General features: G+C 50.5%; 1 protein-coding gene across 3 annotated transcripts in view; it reads left to right on the top strand.

The window, feature by feature from the left end:
• The window catches only part of TNPO3 (transportin 3), an 84366-nt gene extending 78674 nt beyond the window's left edge, over positions 1–5692 (top strand). For all 3 annotated transcript variants that reach the window (XM_004608270.3, XM_004608272.3, XM_055147084.1), the window contains 2 exons: positions 3792–3882; positions 4712–5692. In XM_004608270.3, the coding sequence (XP_004608327.1) occupies positions 3792–3852 (61 nt within the window). In that variant the 3' untranslated portion in view covers positions 3853–3882; positions 4712–5692. The remainder of the gene's footprint in view (positions 1–3791; positions 3883–4711) is intronic.
• Positions 5693–13155: the final 7463 nt, after the last annotated feature.

Raw genomic sequence — 13155 nt, 5'->3', positions numbered from 1 at the left:
TTGGGAGCCACACCTGACTGTGCCCAGAGCTACTGCTCAGGATGGCAGTGCCAGGAGCCACCCTGGGCCTCTGCATAGGACGCCCCTAGCACCCTCTGCTCAGCCCATCTTCACCGCCTCCAGCGGATCCGCCAGAGGATGAGCGCTGTTCTCATCGCCGGGCGGTCTTCTCCAGAGCTCTCCCAGCCTCAAGCCTGAAACCAGATGGATTGAACAACTGCCCGTTCCCCTCTCCCTTCTCCACGGCCGTCTTCCTGCTTCCTGCTCCAGGGTGTCTCGGTGCCTCATCCGAGTGGAATCACGCAGTATTTGCTTTGTGACTTGTTGAGCTTCCTGCGCTCAGGGCTCTTCCACACTGTAGAGTCTGGCAGGCTGGGGGCCTTCCCAGAATGCTCAGGGGAACTGATGCCCCATCTGGGAGTGCTCCGCCTGCCAGGCTAGTAGGTCAGTGCCAGGGCCCAAGGAGGTGGTGCTGCTTGGTCCCTGTGATGGCAGGACTACCAGGGCCATCCCCAGTGGTGCTCAGGAGGCCATGTAGTTGGTGCCAAGATCAGACCTGGGTCTGTACCATCTCCCCATGCCCCCACTCTCCAATTGTTTGCCTTTTAAGGCTGAGTAAGTGTTTCATTATATTCGTTCATATGCCACATCTACTTTTCCCTGTTCTGTTGTTAGACGTTGCATTGCTCCCACCTCGTGGCTTTTAGGAAATAATGCGCTGTGAGCATTTTACAAATATCTCTGAATCCTGGGTGACTTAAATGATAGAGCACATTCCTTGCATGCTCGAGGCCCTGGGTATGATCCCTAGCACCCCATACTCCCTGAGCACTGCCCGATGATGTAAAGAGCCAAGGTGAGCTTTAAAAAGCTATTTACACACACACACACACACACACACACACACACACACACACACACACACAATGCACATACTACTCTATACATAGAAATTGTTTAGACCAGAATCAGCATAAAAAAAGACTTTTGCTCTCCCTTTTATAACCTTCTTTAATGTTCGCCTTTTTCATGAGCACGCATGGGTGTGTGTGTGTGTGTGTGTTGTGGGGGGTGGGTGGCCAAGTGGACAAGGATCAAAACCCAGGTCTCGGGGCTGGCACAATGGTATGGCGCACATCACCAACCTGGCTTCGATCCCCATCATCCCATATGGTCCCCCAAGCACTGCCAGGAGTAATTCCTGAGTGCCGAGACAGGAGTAACCCCTGAGAGTCACTGAGTGTGACCCATAAAACAAGCCCATGCATGCAGCATATGCTTTATCACTGGGCGCCAGGCCCAGGGGTGGTGAATGGCTACCCCCAGCATGTTGCTCAGAGTTTTTTCCTGGGATCAGAGACCCAAGTTGTTGTCTACTTTGATGGTAAGTGAAAGGGCACCATCTTGGTGGCTGGTCGGAGCCCGAGGGGAATTCGCATAGAACTGGGCGTTAGCGTCAGGGGTCGTGTCGGAGTCTCACCACTGACTGCTCTTTGGAACTGCACTGTGTCCATGCTAAGTAAGGGCTAGCAGTGCCTGCTGTCTCGGGTGGTTAATTTGCTAGCAGAGGAAACTTAGACCTAGCGTGTGTAGTATGTGATCGGTGAATGTTAACTTTCTCCTTGAAACAGAAATGGCTGGAATGTCATTATGAACTGGCACGACTAGCTGAAGCATGTTCCTGCCGGCTCTGCGGCAGCCACCCACACGTTCTGGAGTCAGCCTCCGCCAAGCCCGTATTCCCACAGCAGGGCCCATCAGTAGGGCAGAGCAACAGAAGTCTGAGACAGCGCAGGGCTTTTCTCAAATTTGAGGGAAATTGTGGAGCGAGGAAATGGGACCCACATACTGCAAAAATAGTTGTGATTTTGGGTCCATAGTACGGGAAGGTCAGGGGCACTCCCAGCCGGGCCCGCTCGAGCTTCGTTGCTGAATGAGTCCTGCAGCCCTTCTGGCCGCCGGCCGTGACCCAGCGGTGGGAAAGGAATCGGAGGGAGAAGCGACACAGGGGCTGGAGAAGAGGCTGGGAATTGCTCGCCTCTCCTCAGTAATTCTTTTTTTCTATATTTACGTTGCCCTTGAACCTCTGTTTCGAGCATGACTCAGTCTCCCTTTCCTTTTAAAGACCTTTAACTCTTGTCTCAACACGCAGCTTTGTTTGTTGTCCTCACAAGGAGGGTGAACTGGTTCAGTTTCATTTCAGCAAGTCCAAGCCTGTTTCCCAAATGGTTCTGGTAATTAATTCAGTCCCTGGATTTGGAGTTGGTCAGCGCGGGGACTTTTCTTTCTAACATCTACCATGAACTGTGACTAGACAAAATCTTAAAGCTCACTTCTCCTGCATTTGCTTTTTATTATGTCATAAAAGAGGGTAAAGGGCTGGGAGATAGATAGCCCACGGTTAAGGCTTTGACCTAGCATGGGCAGTCCAGATTTACTTCCCAGTCTTCTTACTTCACTGAAATTTGTGAAATTCACAAAGAACAAGTGACAGAACTCGGTAAAATCCATGTTTTCATTGTATTGTTGGATGGAGTGAGACTTGAAGAAAAAGTTTCTAGAACATTCTGTTTAATGTTCTGGAGTCTTAATCAAGGAGGTCAGAGAGCCTGGTGGAGTCATCACTTAAGTGGGTAGCTTTTATTCTGCCTTCTTTTTGACTGAACTTCAGTTGGAGGTTTCCTTCCCTGGTGTTCAGCCAATGTGAGAGAAGGGAAGAGAGCTTGCAGACCTTGCCGCTAGAGAACCAAGGAGAGGGTGTCGGAAGGGCAGGCGGATTAGAAAGGGATGTTGAGCGGATAGTCTTAGGAAGACCCGCACAAGAACGAAGCGAGCATCCACATGTGTCTTGGTGATGGTTTGAGACAAAGGTCATTCTTGGGGCTGGAATGATAGCACAGCGGGTGGGGTGTGCATGCAACTGACCCGGGTTCAAATCCCAGCATCTCATATGGTCCCCCGAGCACCACCAGGAATAATTCCTGAGTTTATGAGCCAGGAATAACCCTTGTGCATTGTCAGATGTGACCCCAAAAAAGAAAAAAAAAAGGTCATCCTTAAGACCAAGAATGGGTGACAGCCAGGTGTTCAGGCTACCTCAGCACCTTCACGTGTGCCTGAGCACCCGCTCAAGCTTTTCCTGTCTACGGGCTTTGACCCTTCTTCCTCCCCGCACCCTCCCTCCTGCGGGGGAAACCTGGGGGAGCTTGTTCTACTAGAAAAAGCCACAGTTGGTTTTTCTTAGTCCTTAGCGCTCGACAGGGCTTTGCATCTGCCTCTGGGGAGAATGAGGAAACCAGGGCACCTAATTTAGCTGGCTTGACCAAAAATGCTTCTTTTGGGGGATTTCTAGCTTCGTTGTATTTATGTCAGGGACTTCACCAACAGAGCTTAGGTGTATGTAGGACACACAGCCAGGGTTTGCTCCTAAAGCTTGCTTAAGACAAAAAGACCCGACTTCAGTCAAGTGACATTGTAGCAACCTACACTTACTGAACACTCTGTGCACAGTTTTGTCACCCTAAGCACTTGACATATTTGACCAGTTGAACCTCAGGAAATGTAGATGCAAATGAGAAAATGGGGGTATACTGGGGCGCGTGGATCCCCAAAGCTCACTTGTTGGAGCAGAGCACAGTTTGTCATCACCCACATCTGCTGTGGCTGACATCCATCCTTAAGTCACAGAAGACCCGGAGTGGCCTCAGGAAACAGTGGGCAGAGCTCCAGTGCCTCACGTGTGGTGGTTCTTGTATGTTAAATGGTCCGACCTGCCTCTCTCTCTCTCCTAGTGCTGAGGAATGTAAACAAGTTTGCTGGGCCTTGCGAGACTTTACCAGGCTGTTTCGATAGCTACACTCCTGCACTGTGCCTGTCACCCGGGTAAGTGGTCCCCAGATCCCAGCTTCCTGATACTCCTCAGCTGTGGGTGCCCGCAGCAAACATGGATAAGTTTGCTTCCTCTGCTCTTCCAGGTGCTTGGTATGTGGAAACTAAGTCATCCTCGGGCAGCTCCTCTTGGGGTTGGAGCATTCGTCCCACTCTATAGGTGATGTTTTGGCGGGTAGCCGCTTGTTCAGTGCCATGCACAACAGTTGCTTGAGCCACAGTTCAGATCGGCCCAAGTCCTCCCTGGTTACTGCTGTTTAATACTGTCTACACACCCCTACTGCCGCCCGCGGCACCCTTAGAGCTGCCCATGGCACTTTTCCCATAGAATCTTAGTCAGTGCACTGTGAACTTTGGTTAGTGTCAGAACTAGGAACGAAATAGTATGTGAGACCCCAGTGTTAGACCCAGTGTTAGGTGGACACTGGTGATTTCCTTATTGGTTGGGAGAGTCAGTGCCCTTTGCCTCTCCCTGTCATCCTAGTTTCAACTGAAGCTCTCAGTTGGGACAGCTGAGCTCTTAGGACCACAGCCAGAATGAGGTGCCTGAACAAGGGTAGAAACTCCCGCCCTTGGGGCCGGAGCGATAGTACAGAGGGTCGGGCCTTGCACGCCGCTGACCTGGGTTTGATCCCCAGCATCCCATATGGTTCCCTGAGCACTGCCAGGAGTAATTCCTGCGTGCAGAGCCAGGAGTGACCCCTGAACATTGCTGGGTGTGACCCAAAAAGCCAAAGGAATTCCCGCCTCCTTTGAGGTTGGCTTTGTGGGGTGCACACTGTCCAGGACTGCCACCATTGACTCCTTTTCTTTCTCTCGTCAGGAATGTCTTTTTTAATTAGAAGACAAGAAGACGACAAAAACCAGACTGTGTCCCACAATCAGAAACCTCCGTGTGGCAGAGGGCCTTCTGCCACCAGGGCATCCCGACAGAAAGGGAGAGACTCCAGCCTTCCAGGGCCACCCCAAGGAGTTCCTATTTGGGGGCGTGAGGGAAAATCAGCGCTGTCTCAGAAAAGACGCCTGCAGCCTCACAGTGCGGGGAGGGGGGAGCTGGTTTCCTGGTGAACTTGTTTCTAAACGGAAAAATAATTTTAAGGAAATAAAAAAAAAGAGAAAAAAAAAGGAAAATTAAACTGAAAACGGAACTGAAACATTCTCCTGGTAACAAATGACATGCACCATGGGGTTCCACATGCCTGCCACACATACCAACGGCGTGCGCACACAGGAACATTTCTGAGGGGGATACGGAAACACGCGTGATGGACCCCGAAACCGTGGGGAGACCAGGGCCGAGAGCTGCTGGGTCTCGTCCTTTCCCTCCCACCCGCCCTAGTCCCCGCTCCCCTGGGCCCCTGCGAAGGACCGCAGAGAACCTGCCCCTTCTCTGGCCGTGCTCAGACCAGGACAGGAGGGCGAGCAGTCCTGACCCTGCTGGCCTCTCGCCAGCTCCCAACCCAACAGGTTGTCACCAGCCCTAGAAAGACGAGCCAGGCCAAAAGATCGGGGGTGGGTAGGATATAAATGTGTTTCTGTTTTAGGGTTTTTAGAAGATTTTTAATTTTTCGCCCACAGACAGAAGAGGATGACAGTTGGGGGTGGGTGGGTATTTACAATACTTTTTTTTTTTTTTTTTTTTTTTACTAAAAATGTGGAAATCATTTGATTTCTCGGGGCGAAAGGCAAGCCCACAGCAGATCTTAGTGTTCGGAAGGAGGTGAGGCCTGCAAGGGCATTAGTGTGACAGCTGGTGTCGCCCTCCCAAGAACAAATCCACAGCAGCAGCAAAAAAGAATAATAAATTTTTTTAATTTAATGTGTTTGTTTTCACTTTTTTTCCTTGTCTCGTAGCTTTGGAATTCGATGAGGCTGCGGAAGTAAGCGGTCTTAGTTGTCTGGTAGCCACTGCCGTCTGCAGTTTAAAAGACCACAGGCCCTTCACATTTTGGGGTGTGGCTCATTCCACATCTTGAATTTGTGTAGGTCACCCTTAAATTTGTACTACACCTTACCTTTTAATATAGGAAAGTGTGGGTTCCATAGAAATGTGGGTTCTGCAATGCCCAGATACACACAGATGGATAATTCCCTAACCGACAGAGCATTTCGTGGTTTTTTGGTGTTGTTTTTTTTTTTCTTTTTGGGTCATACCTGGCGATGCACAGGGGATATTCCTGGCTCTGTCTGTACTCAGGGATTACTCCTGGCGGTGCTCAGGGGACCATATGGGATGCTGGGAATCAAACCTGGGTCAGCCGCGTGCAAGGCAAACACCCTACCCGCTATGCTACCGCTCCAGCCCCTGTTGTTCTGTTGTTTTTTTTTTTAATACCTTGGAGTATATTTGAGGGTTCTTTTTTTTTTTTTTTTTTGCTTTTTGGGTCACACCTGGCGATGCACAGAGGTTACTCCTGGCTCTGCACTCAGGAATTACTCCTGGCAGTGCTCAGGGGACCATATGGGATGTTGGGGATCAAACCTGGGTCAGCCGCATGCAAGGCAAACGCCCTACCTGCTCTACTATCGCTCCAGCCCCGTTTGAGGGTTCTTTTGTTGGACTGTTTTGGTTTTGGGGCCACCTGCTATGCTGTGGGGTTACTCCTGGCTCTGCACTCAGGGATCACTCCTAGCAGTGCTCGGGGAGACCTTCTGGGGTATTGGAGATGGAGCCCAGGTTGGCCGAACGCAGGGCAAGTGCCCTCCCCTCCTGCACTGCCATGCGGGCTCACTGGAGCATATTTGACATAAAATCAACCGCAGGTACTTGTGGAAAATAGTGAATAAGCTTTGACACAGGAGTACCCTGGGGCTCCGACTCAGGTGAGCCACACTCCCTTAAGCTCCCGCCTGCCATCTCCCGTCTTCCCACGAGAGGATGGTGCTGCCTGCAGCAACTCATGCTCCCTGGCCTCATTTGGCTCCTGGCCTTGGAGGGCACACCCAGCTCTGTGCAGGGCTTCCTTCTGGCTCTGTGCCCAGGGAACACTCCTGGTGGTGGCAGGGGTGCCACATGCCGTGAAGACAGCCTGGATCAACTGAGGCCAGCATCCTCTCAGTAGCGCCTTGATAGAGCTTCCCGGCTGGCCTGGAGCTTCCCTCAGTTCCCTCCTCCAAGTCAAGCTCACGCCACGCCAATGTTCTTCTTTAGCTCAAAGCTTCTCACTGGTGTAGCCTAAGCCTTTGGTTTTCCCAGGAGAGCATATTGAAGGTATCCCTTTCTTGTCGGAGAGCATTCTTGGAAAACATCATTTTTACTGATAAAATATCTTGGTGGGTTTTGGGTTTTGTTTATTTGTGTGTGAGTGTGAGTATGTGTGTGTGTTTGCCTTTTGACAGTCTTGAGACTTGAATTTCTCTGGATTTGGGCTTTCATCTTTGCCAAATAACTCAGTTCTGCTAGGGCCATAGTGGGCATGTGAGGCATTCTGATGCCACTCAAAGTCACAAGTTTTTTGATGTCTAGCCTACGTCGTTACTGAGCTTATGTAACAGGTGCTTCAACATTTCAAGTTTAAGTCCAATCTGGAGCCTCCGTGGGTGATGTGTTCCTACACTCGGGACTAAAGTGTCTTGCCTACGCCAGTTAGGGAAATGAAGGAAAAGGCGAGTCTGGGGGCTTATGAGTACGGTAAGTTCCCTTTTAAGCAGATTCTATGCCCACTAGAGCCGTGACTCCCTGCCATCCCCCTTTGCAGAAGAAAAACTCCTCAGTACTCTCTCAGAACTCTAAGAAAACAGGAAGCACATCTCAGGAGGTGGTAGCACTTAGGGCAACATTGCACCAGACATGATACTAGGATGTCTGTCCTCCAGCAGCTCTTTCTAGATTTTAGATGGGTGTTATGTCAGAGCAGTTATGAGAATGCTTTATACTAGTTAATAAGATTCTAGGCGCGTATGCTGCCTGAGCCCATGTGGTGCTTGTGCCCATGTGGCCGAGCACACGCGGTGCCCGAGCACGTGTCGCCCGCATCTCCCCTCTTGAGATGTGTACTTTCATACCTTTGTGTCTAAAGCTCGGATGTGTGTAGGAGCTCTCTCCACCCTTGGAGAAGCCCGCGTTCTCACTTGAGCGCATTATTCTTACTATTCTCTCTCCCACTTATCCCTTCCTCCTTCCCTTGGAAACCTCTAAATAAAATCTGTTTACTTCAAAAAAAAAAAAAAAGATTCTAATAAGCAGAGATGGCCAGCACCATTCATGGGGTAGCTCAGTTCACAAGGCCATGGTGTGCAGAATGTTCTCGAAATCAGATGGGGGCAGCTGTGCTGTGCCTTCCTCAGATTTCCCAGTCCTTGTTCACTTCGGAGTGAGCAACTCCTTAAGCTGAATGAAGTCGATGGGTTGTTGAAAGAACACAAGCTTGGACTCGGCTTCCACGTTTTACTTCACCACAGCCAGAGAGCAGAGATGGCTGTGGTAATGTGCCAGCTTGCATCTCTGACCTTGCTCGCCAAACTTTTCACATTCAAGTGTCTCCTCTCCTTCTAGCAAGTACCGCAATGTCACTGAGGAGGAAGTGTGATTTCAAATGCCAGCTGCAGGCCCGCAGGTCAAAGCTATTAGCTATTAGCTCAAAGTCCATTATTGTAATGTATCCCATTTCCATGAAATACAAGAACGTGCCAGGTGATCTACCGTGACGGAAAGCAGACGTGTGGCCATGTGGACTGGGTTTTGTGGAACTTTGGGAGTGTTATTTACCACAAGAGTCATAGGAGGTGATAGCAGAACCCTGTTCGTGCATTTTTTGTTTTCTTGGGGGGAGGGGGGCTTTCATTGTTTGTTTGGCTGTGCTCAGGGCATACTCAACACTGAGCTCAGGCGTCGATCCCGGCAGGACTCGGAGGATCATCAATGGGATAATCATTGGCTCCATTGGGACAAGGCTTCGGACCCTTAGAGTAGTAGCAGCCTTGAAATCACAAAAAACTCCAGTGGCTGCTCTGCTCTGTTCTTTTTTTCAGAATCTAACTGAGCTCTTATGATCGAGGCCAGGGTGAGGCACCTGAGCAAAGGCAGAAACTCCCGCCCCCTTTGAGGTTGGTTTTGTAGGGTGCTCACTGGCCCTTTTTTTTTTTGGGGGGGGTCACACCCGGTGATGCACAGGGGTCACTCCTGGCTCTGTACTCAGGAATCACCCCTGGTGGTGCTCAGGGGTGACCATATGGGATGCTGGGATTAGAACCCGGGTTGGCCGCATGCAAGGCAAACACCCTACCCGCTGTGCTATCACTCCAGCCCCTGGCCCTTTTTTTAGAGTCGATGGGATCCCGTTGGATCCCAGTTGCGGGGAATCGAACCCGGGTCAGGTGTATGCAAGGTGAGTGCTGTAACCCCTGGACTATCTCTGGCCCATCGCGTGCTTCAGTAGAGGACAGGACATGCCACTTGCCGCTCATGGTCTGTTAGCTCATGAAGGTTCCTTTCTGACCTGGGCTTGGCTGCTACTATTTTATTATGAAAGATTTTGAACATTTGTGGAAGTCGGAAGAATGGTGTAAGATCTCCAAATAAGAGCTTCACTTGTGACCCATTTGCAGCCATTCTTTCTCGCCTAACCCTCCATCCACACCCCAGCCCTGAGATCCTTTTGAAGCAAATGCTGGACATATGTCAAGTGTAAATATCCCAGTTCATGTCTCTAAGAAAACAAGGTCATTCTAAGAAGCAAAATTTCAGTATCAGGGCCGGAGCGATAGCACAGCAGGTAGGGCATTTGCCTTGCACGCGGCCGACCCGGGTTCGATCCCCGGCATCCTATATGGTCCCCCAAGCACCGCCAGGAGTAATTCCTGAGTGCAAAGCCAGGAGTAACCCCGAGCATCGCTGGGTGTGACCCAAAAAGCAAAAAAAAAAAAAAAAATTCAGTATCATTTACATATAATGTGAAGAAATGATCCAGTATCTAGTGTTAAAAACTTGAAGGCAGATGGGGGCCGGAGCGATAGCACAGTGGGTAGGGCGTCCGCCTTGCACGCAGCCGACCCGGGTTCAATCCCCGGCATCCCATATGGTCCCCCAAGCACCGCCAGGAGTAATTCCTGAGTGCAAAGCCAGGAGTAACCCCTGAGCATCGCTGGGTGCAACCCAAAAGGCAAAAAAAAATAATAATAAAAATAAAAACTTGAAGGCAGAGACATTGTATGTCCTTGAGATATAGCCCTGGAAGAAGCTTCATCATTCTGCATTTGCAGCTGGCTGACTCGGTTAATGTGTTTTTTCTTTGTTTCCTGTGGACTGGCATTTTGATCTAGATTGTGGATTCTAGATGCTGGAATAGATTTAAATGTTTGACTACTTACTGGTGGGTAAGTAAGTACTGGAGCAATAGCACAGGGGGTAGGGCATTCGCCTTACATGGGTTCGATTCCTCCGCCCCTCTCGGAGAGCCCGGCAAACTACCGAGAGTATCTCGCCCGCACGACAGAGCCTGGCAAGCTACCCGTGGAGTATTTGATATGCCAAAAACAGTAACAACCAGTCTCACAAGGGAGACATTACTGGTGCCCGCTCGAGCAAATCAATGAGCAACAGGATAACAGTGACAGTGACAGTGGTGGGTATTTTAGTTATTCAGTTGCCATACATAATGCTGTGGTGGAAATACAGATAATATGGATAAAAGCCTGGGGTGGGGGGTGGGGAGCCACACCAGCAGTGTTCAGGAGCTCTCTTGGCTCTGCTCAGACGTCACTCCTGGAGGTCCTTGGGGGACCTTATGCAGTTTTGGGGGATCAAAGGGTCAGCATGCAAGGCCAGTGCCATACCCTCAGACTATCTCTCCAACCCTTGTCTTTTCACATTTTTTGTAATTTATCTCTGGGATGGATCGCATGGATTGAATTTCTGTCCAAAGAGGAAATGTGTGATTTGGTAGATAGTGGCAAAACCCTGGCAACTCGTGGTGGGGTGGAGGGGAGGGGGAAGGGGGTTGTTGCTCATTTCATGAATCTCACCAGCTTCCCAGTTTCCTACCAGGCTGGCTGGGGCATCTGAGGGTCTCGGTTCCATTTCTTGTGGGCAGTGCTGAGCACCCTCAGTCGTTTAAGGAGCCTGTGCAGATGTCTCCAACATAAAGATGTTCGCAAATCTAAGATTTACAGTGAAGCCGCTACCTGCCCACATGCAACTTCCCTGCCGACATCGACCACGGTGCTTTGTTCATAGCTAATAAGGCAGCCCGGACACATGCTGAACACGGTTCCTTTCTTCCTTGGGATGGCATTTTCTTTCGTCCCAATACCCTTTCTGGCTCCAGGATTTCTGTCCCCGTCATCACATTACATTCTGTCACCGTGTCTTATTCTGAGTCTCCTCTCACCTGGCAGTTTCTTGGGTTTGATGACTTCCGTGGTTTGAGAATGCTCCTTATTTGGGGTTTCTCTGGAAGCTTCTCAAAGTGTGGGTGAGGAAGAGGAAAGGGGAGGTGACATGTCGCCCAATACCTCCTACCCGGGCTCCCTGCTGTGACCGTGACTGGTCAAGACACTGTGTTCCGCACTGTGACCTCCCTGCCTCCTTTTCAGTTTGTCCCCACGTACCCCAGCATGTTGCAGACCACTGACCCCCACTCTCCTACCAAACAGGATGAGGGCGGAGCACACGGTCCCTGTCCCAGTGTCCCCTGTGGCCTCTTTTCTCTCCCTGAGCACCTTTTTTCTCTCCCCACTGGCCTCTCCCGCCCACCCGTTGAAAGGAGATGTCAGCACCTTCAGATTAGATGCCACCAGTCTGCTTTCCAGCTCCTAGCAAGTAACTGGCCCCCGGACAAGGGGCTTTCATTCCCGGATGGCAGTGACCAGCTGGCGTCACTCCCTTCGCTCACCCGGTCTAGGGACACCCGGGAGTCTGCAGCTCTTGCCAGCAGTGGCCACTGGGGCGGGGCCTGGCCTCAGTACCACAGGGCTCGGTGATTGTGTCACATCTTCCCTAGACTCTGCCCTTAAAAAAAAAAATTGGATCATCATTGCATCATTGAGATGCACAGTGACAGAGTTGTTTGGGGATGACTGAGGGTCAGTCATATAACATGCCAGTCCCCGTCCCTTCACCAGTGCACATTTCCCACCACCAATGTCCCACCATGCCCACAGTTTGCCTCCACGGCAGACACTTTTCTTCTCTCTCTCCCTTTCCTTCTGGGCATTACAGTTTGCAATATCTGTACCAACAGGTTATCGTGTAGATCCCTCTACCTACTCTCAGGTCTTGTCCAGAGTGATCATTTCCAATTGTCATTGTCATAGTGGTCACTTCTCTCTCCTAACTCCCTCCCCCTGCCCTTTCCACTGTGGCCAGCTTCCATTCCCGCACCAGTCCTCCTGGTCCTTGTTTCTACTGTCCAGAGGTATTCATCTCACATGTCCTTTTCTATCCCACAGATGAATGCAGTCGTTCTTTGTCTCTCCTTTTGACTCATTTCACTCAGCATCATGCTATCCATTAGACTCTTTCTTTAAAAATATATGAATGAACTAGAGGGCCAGAGAGGTAGTACAGGGGTTAAGGTGCTTGCCTTGCATGTGCCTGACCCATGTTCAGTCCCTGGCAAAGCGTGTGATTCCCCGAGCTCCACCAGGAGTGATCCCTGAGTGCAGTCAAGAGTTACCCCTGAGCATAGCTGGATATGACCAAAAATTAAAACTAGGACCCTCAGAGTTGCGGGCTGAATGAGGGCTAGAGACTGAGCACAGTGGCCACTCAACACCTTTATTGCGGGCCATAGCAGCTAAATAGAGAGAGAGAACAGAAGGGAATGCCCTGCCACAGTGGCAGGGTGGGGTGGGGGGAGATGGGATTGGGGAGGATGGGAGGGATGATGGGCTTACTGGTGGTGGAAAATGGGCACTGGTGAAGGGATGGGGTCCCGAACTTTGTATGAGGGAAGTATAAGCACAAAAGTGTATAAATCTGTAACTGTACCCTCACGGTGATTCACTAATTAAAAATAAATAAATTAAAAAGAAAAACAAACTAGGACCCTCAAACACGAACAGCATGTCTGGCTGTTAGCTCTGGTAGATGCAGGCAACACCGCCCAAAGTCCCACGAGACCCAGTTCACGTGGCCACGGTCTGCTGTCTCTCTGTGGACACCCTGGCATGTTTCCGTGTGTGATGGAAATGTTCAATCCCCAGCACTGAATATTGTCCCTCAAGTGCCACCAGGGGTCACTCCAGAAGACAGCGCCAGAAACAGTGTGGTGGGTCACTCAGGGACCAGTCCTAAGTGCCACTAGGTACGGCCCAATCCAAGAGCAG

Source organism: Sorex araneus, chromosome 1 (assembly GCF_027595985.1).
Source record: "Sorex araneus isolate mSorAra2 chromosome 1, mSorAra2.pri, whole genome shotgun sequence".
NCBI lineage: Eukaryota > Metazoa > Chordata > Mammalia > Eulipotyphla > Soricidae > Sorex > Sorex araneus.
This window is presented reverse-complemented; position numbering and strand designations above follow the sequence as displayed.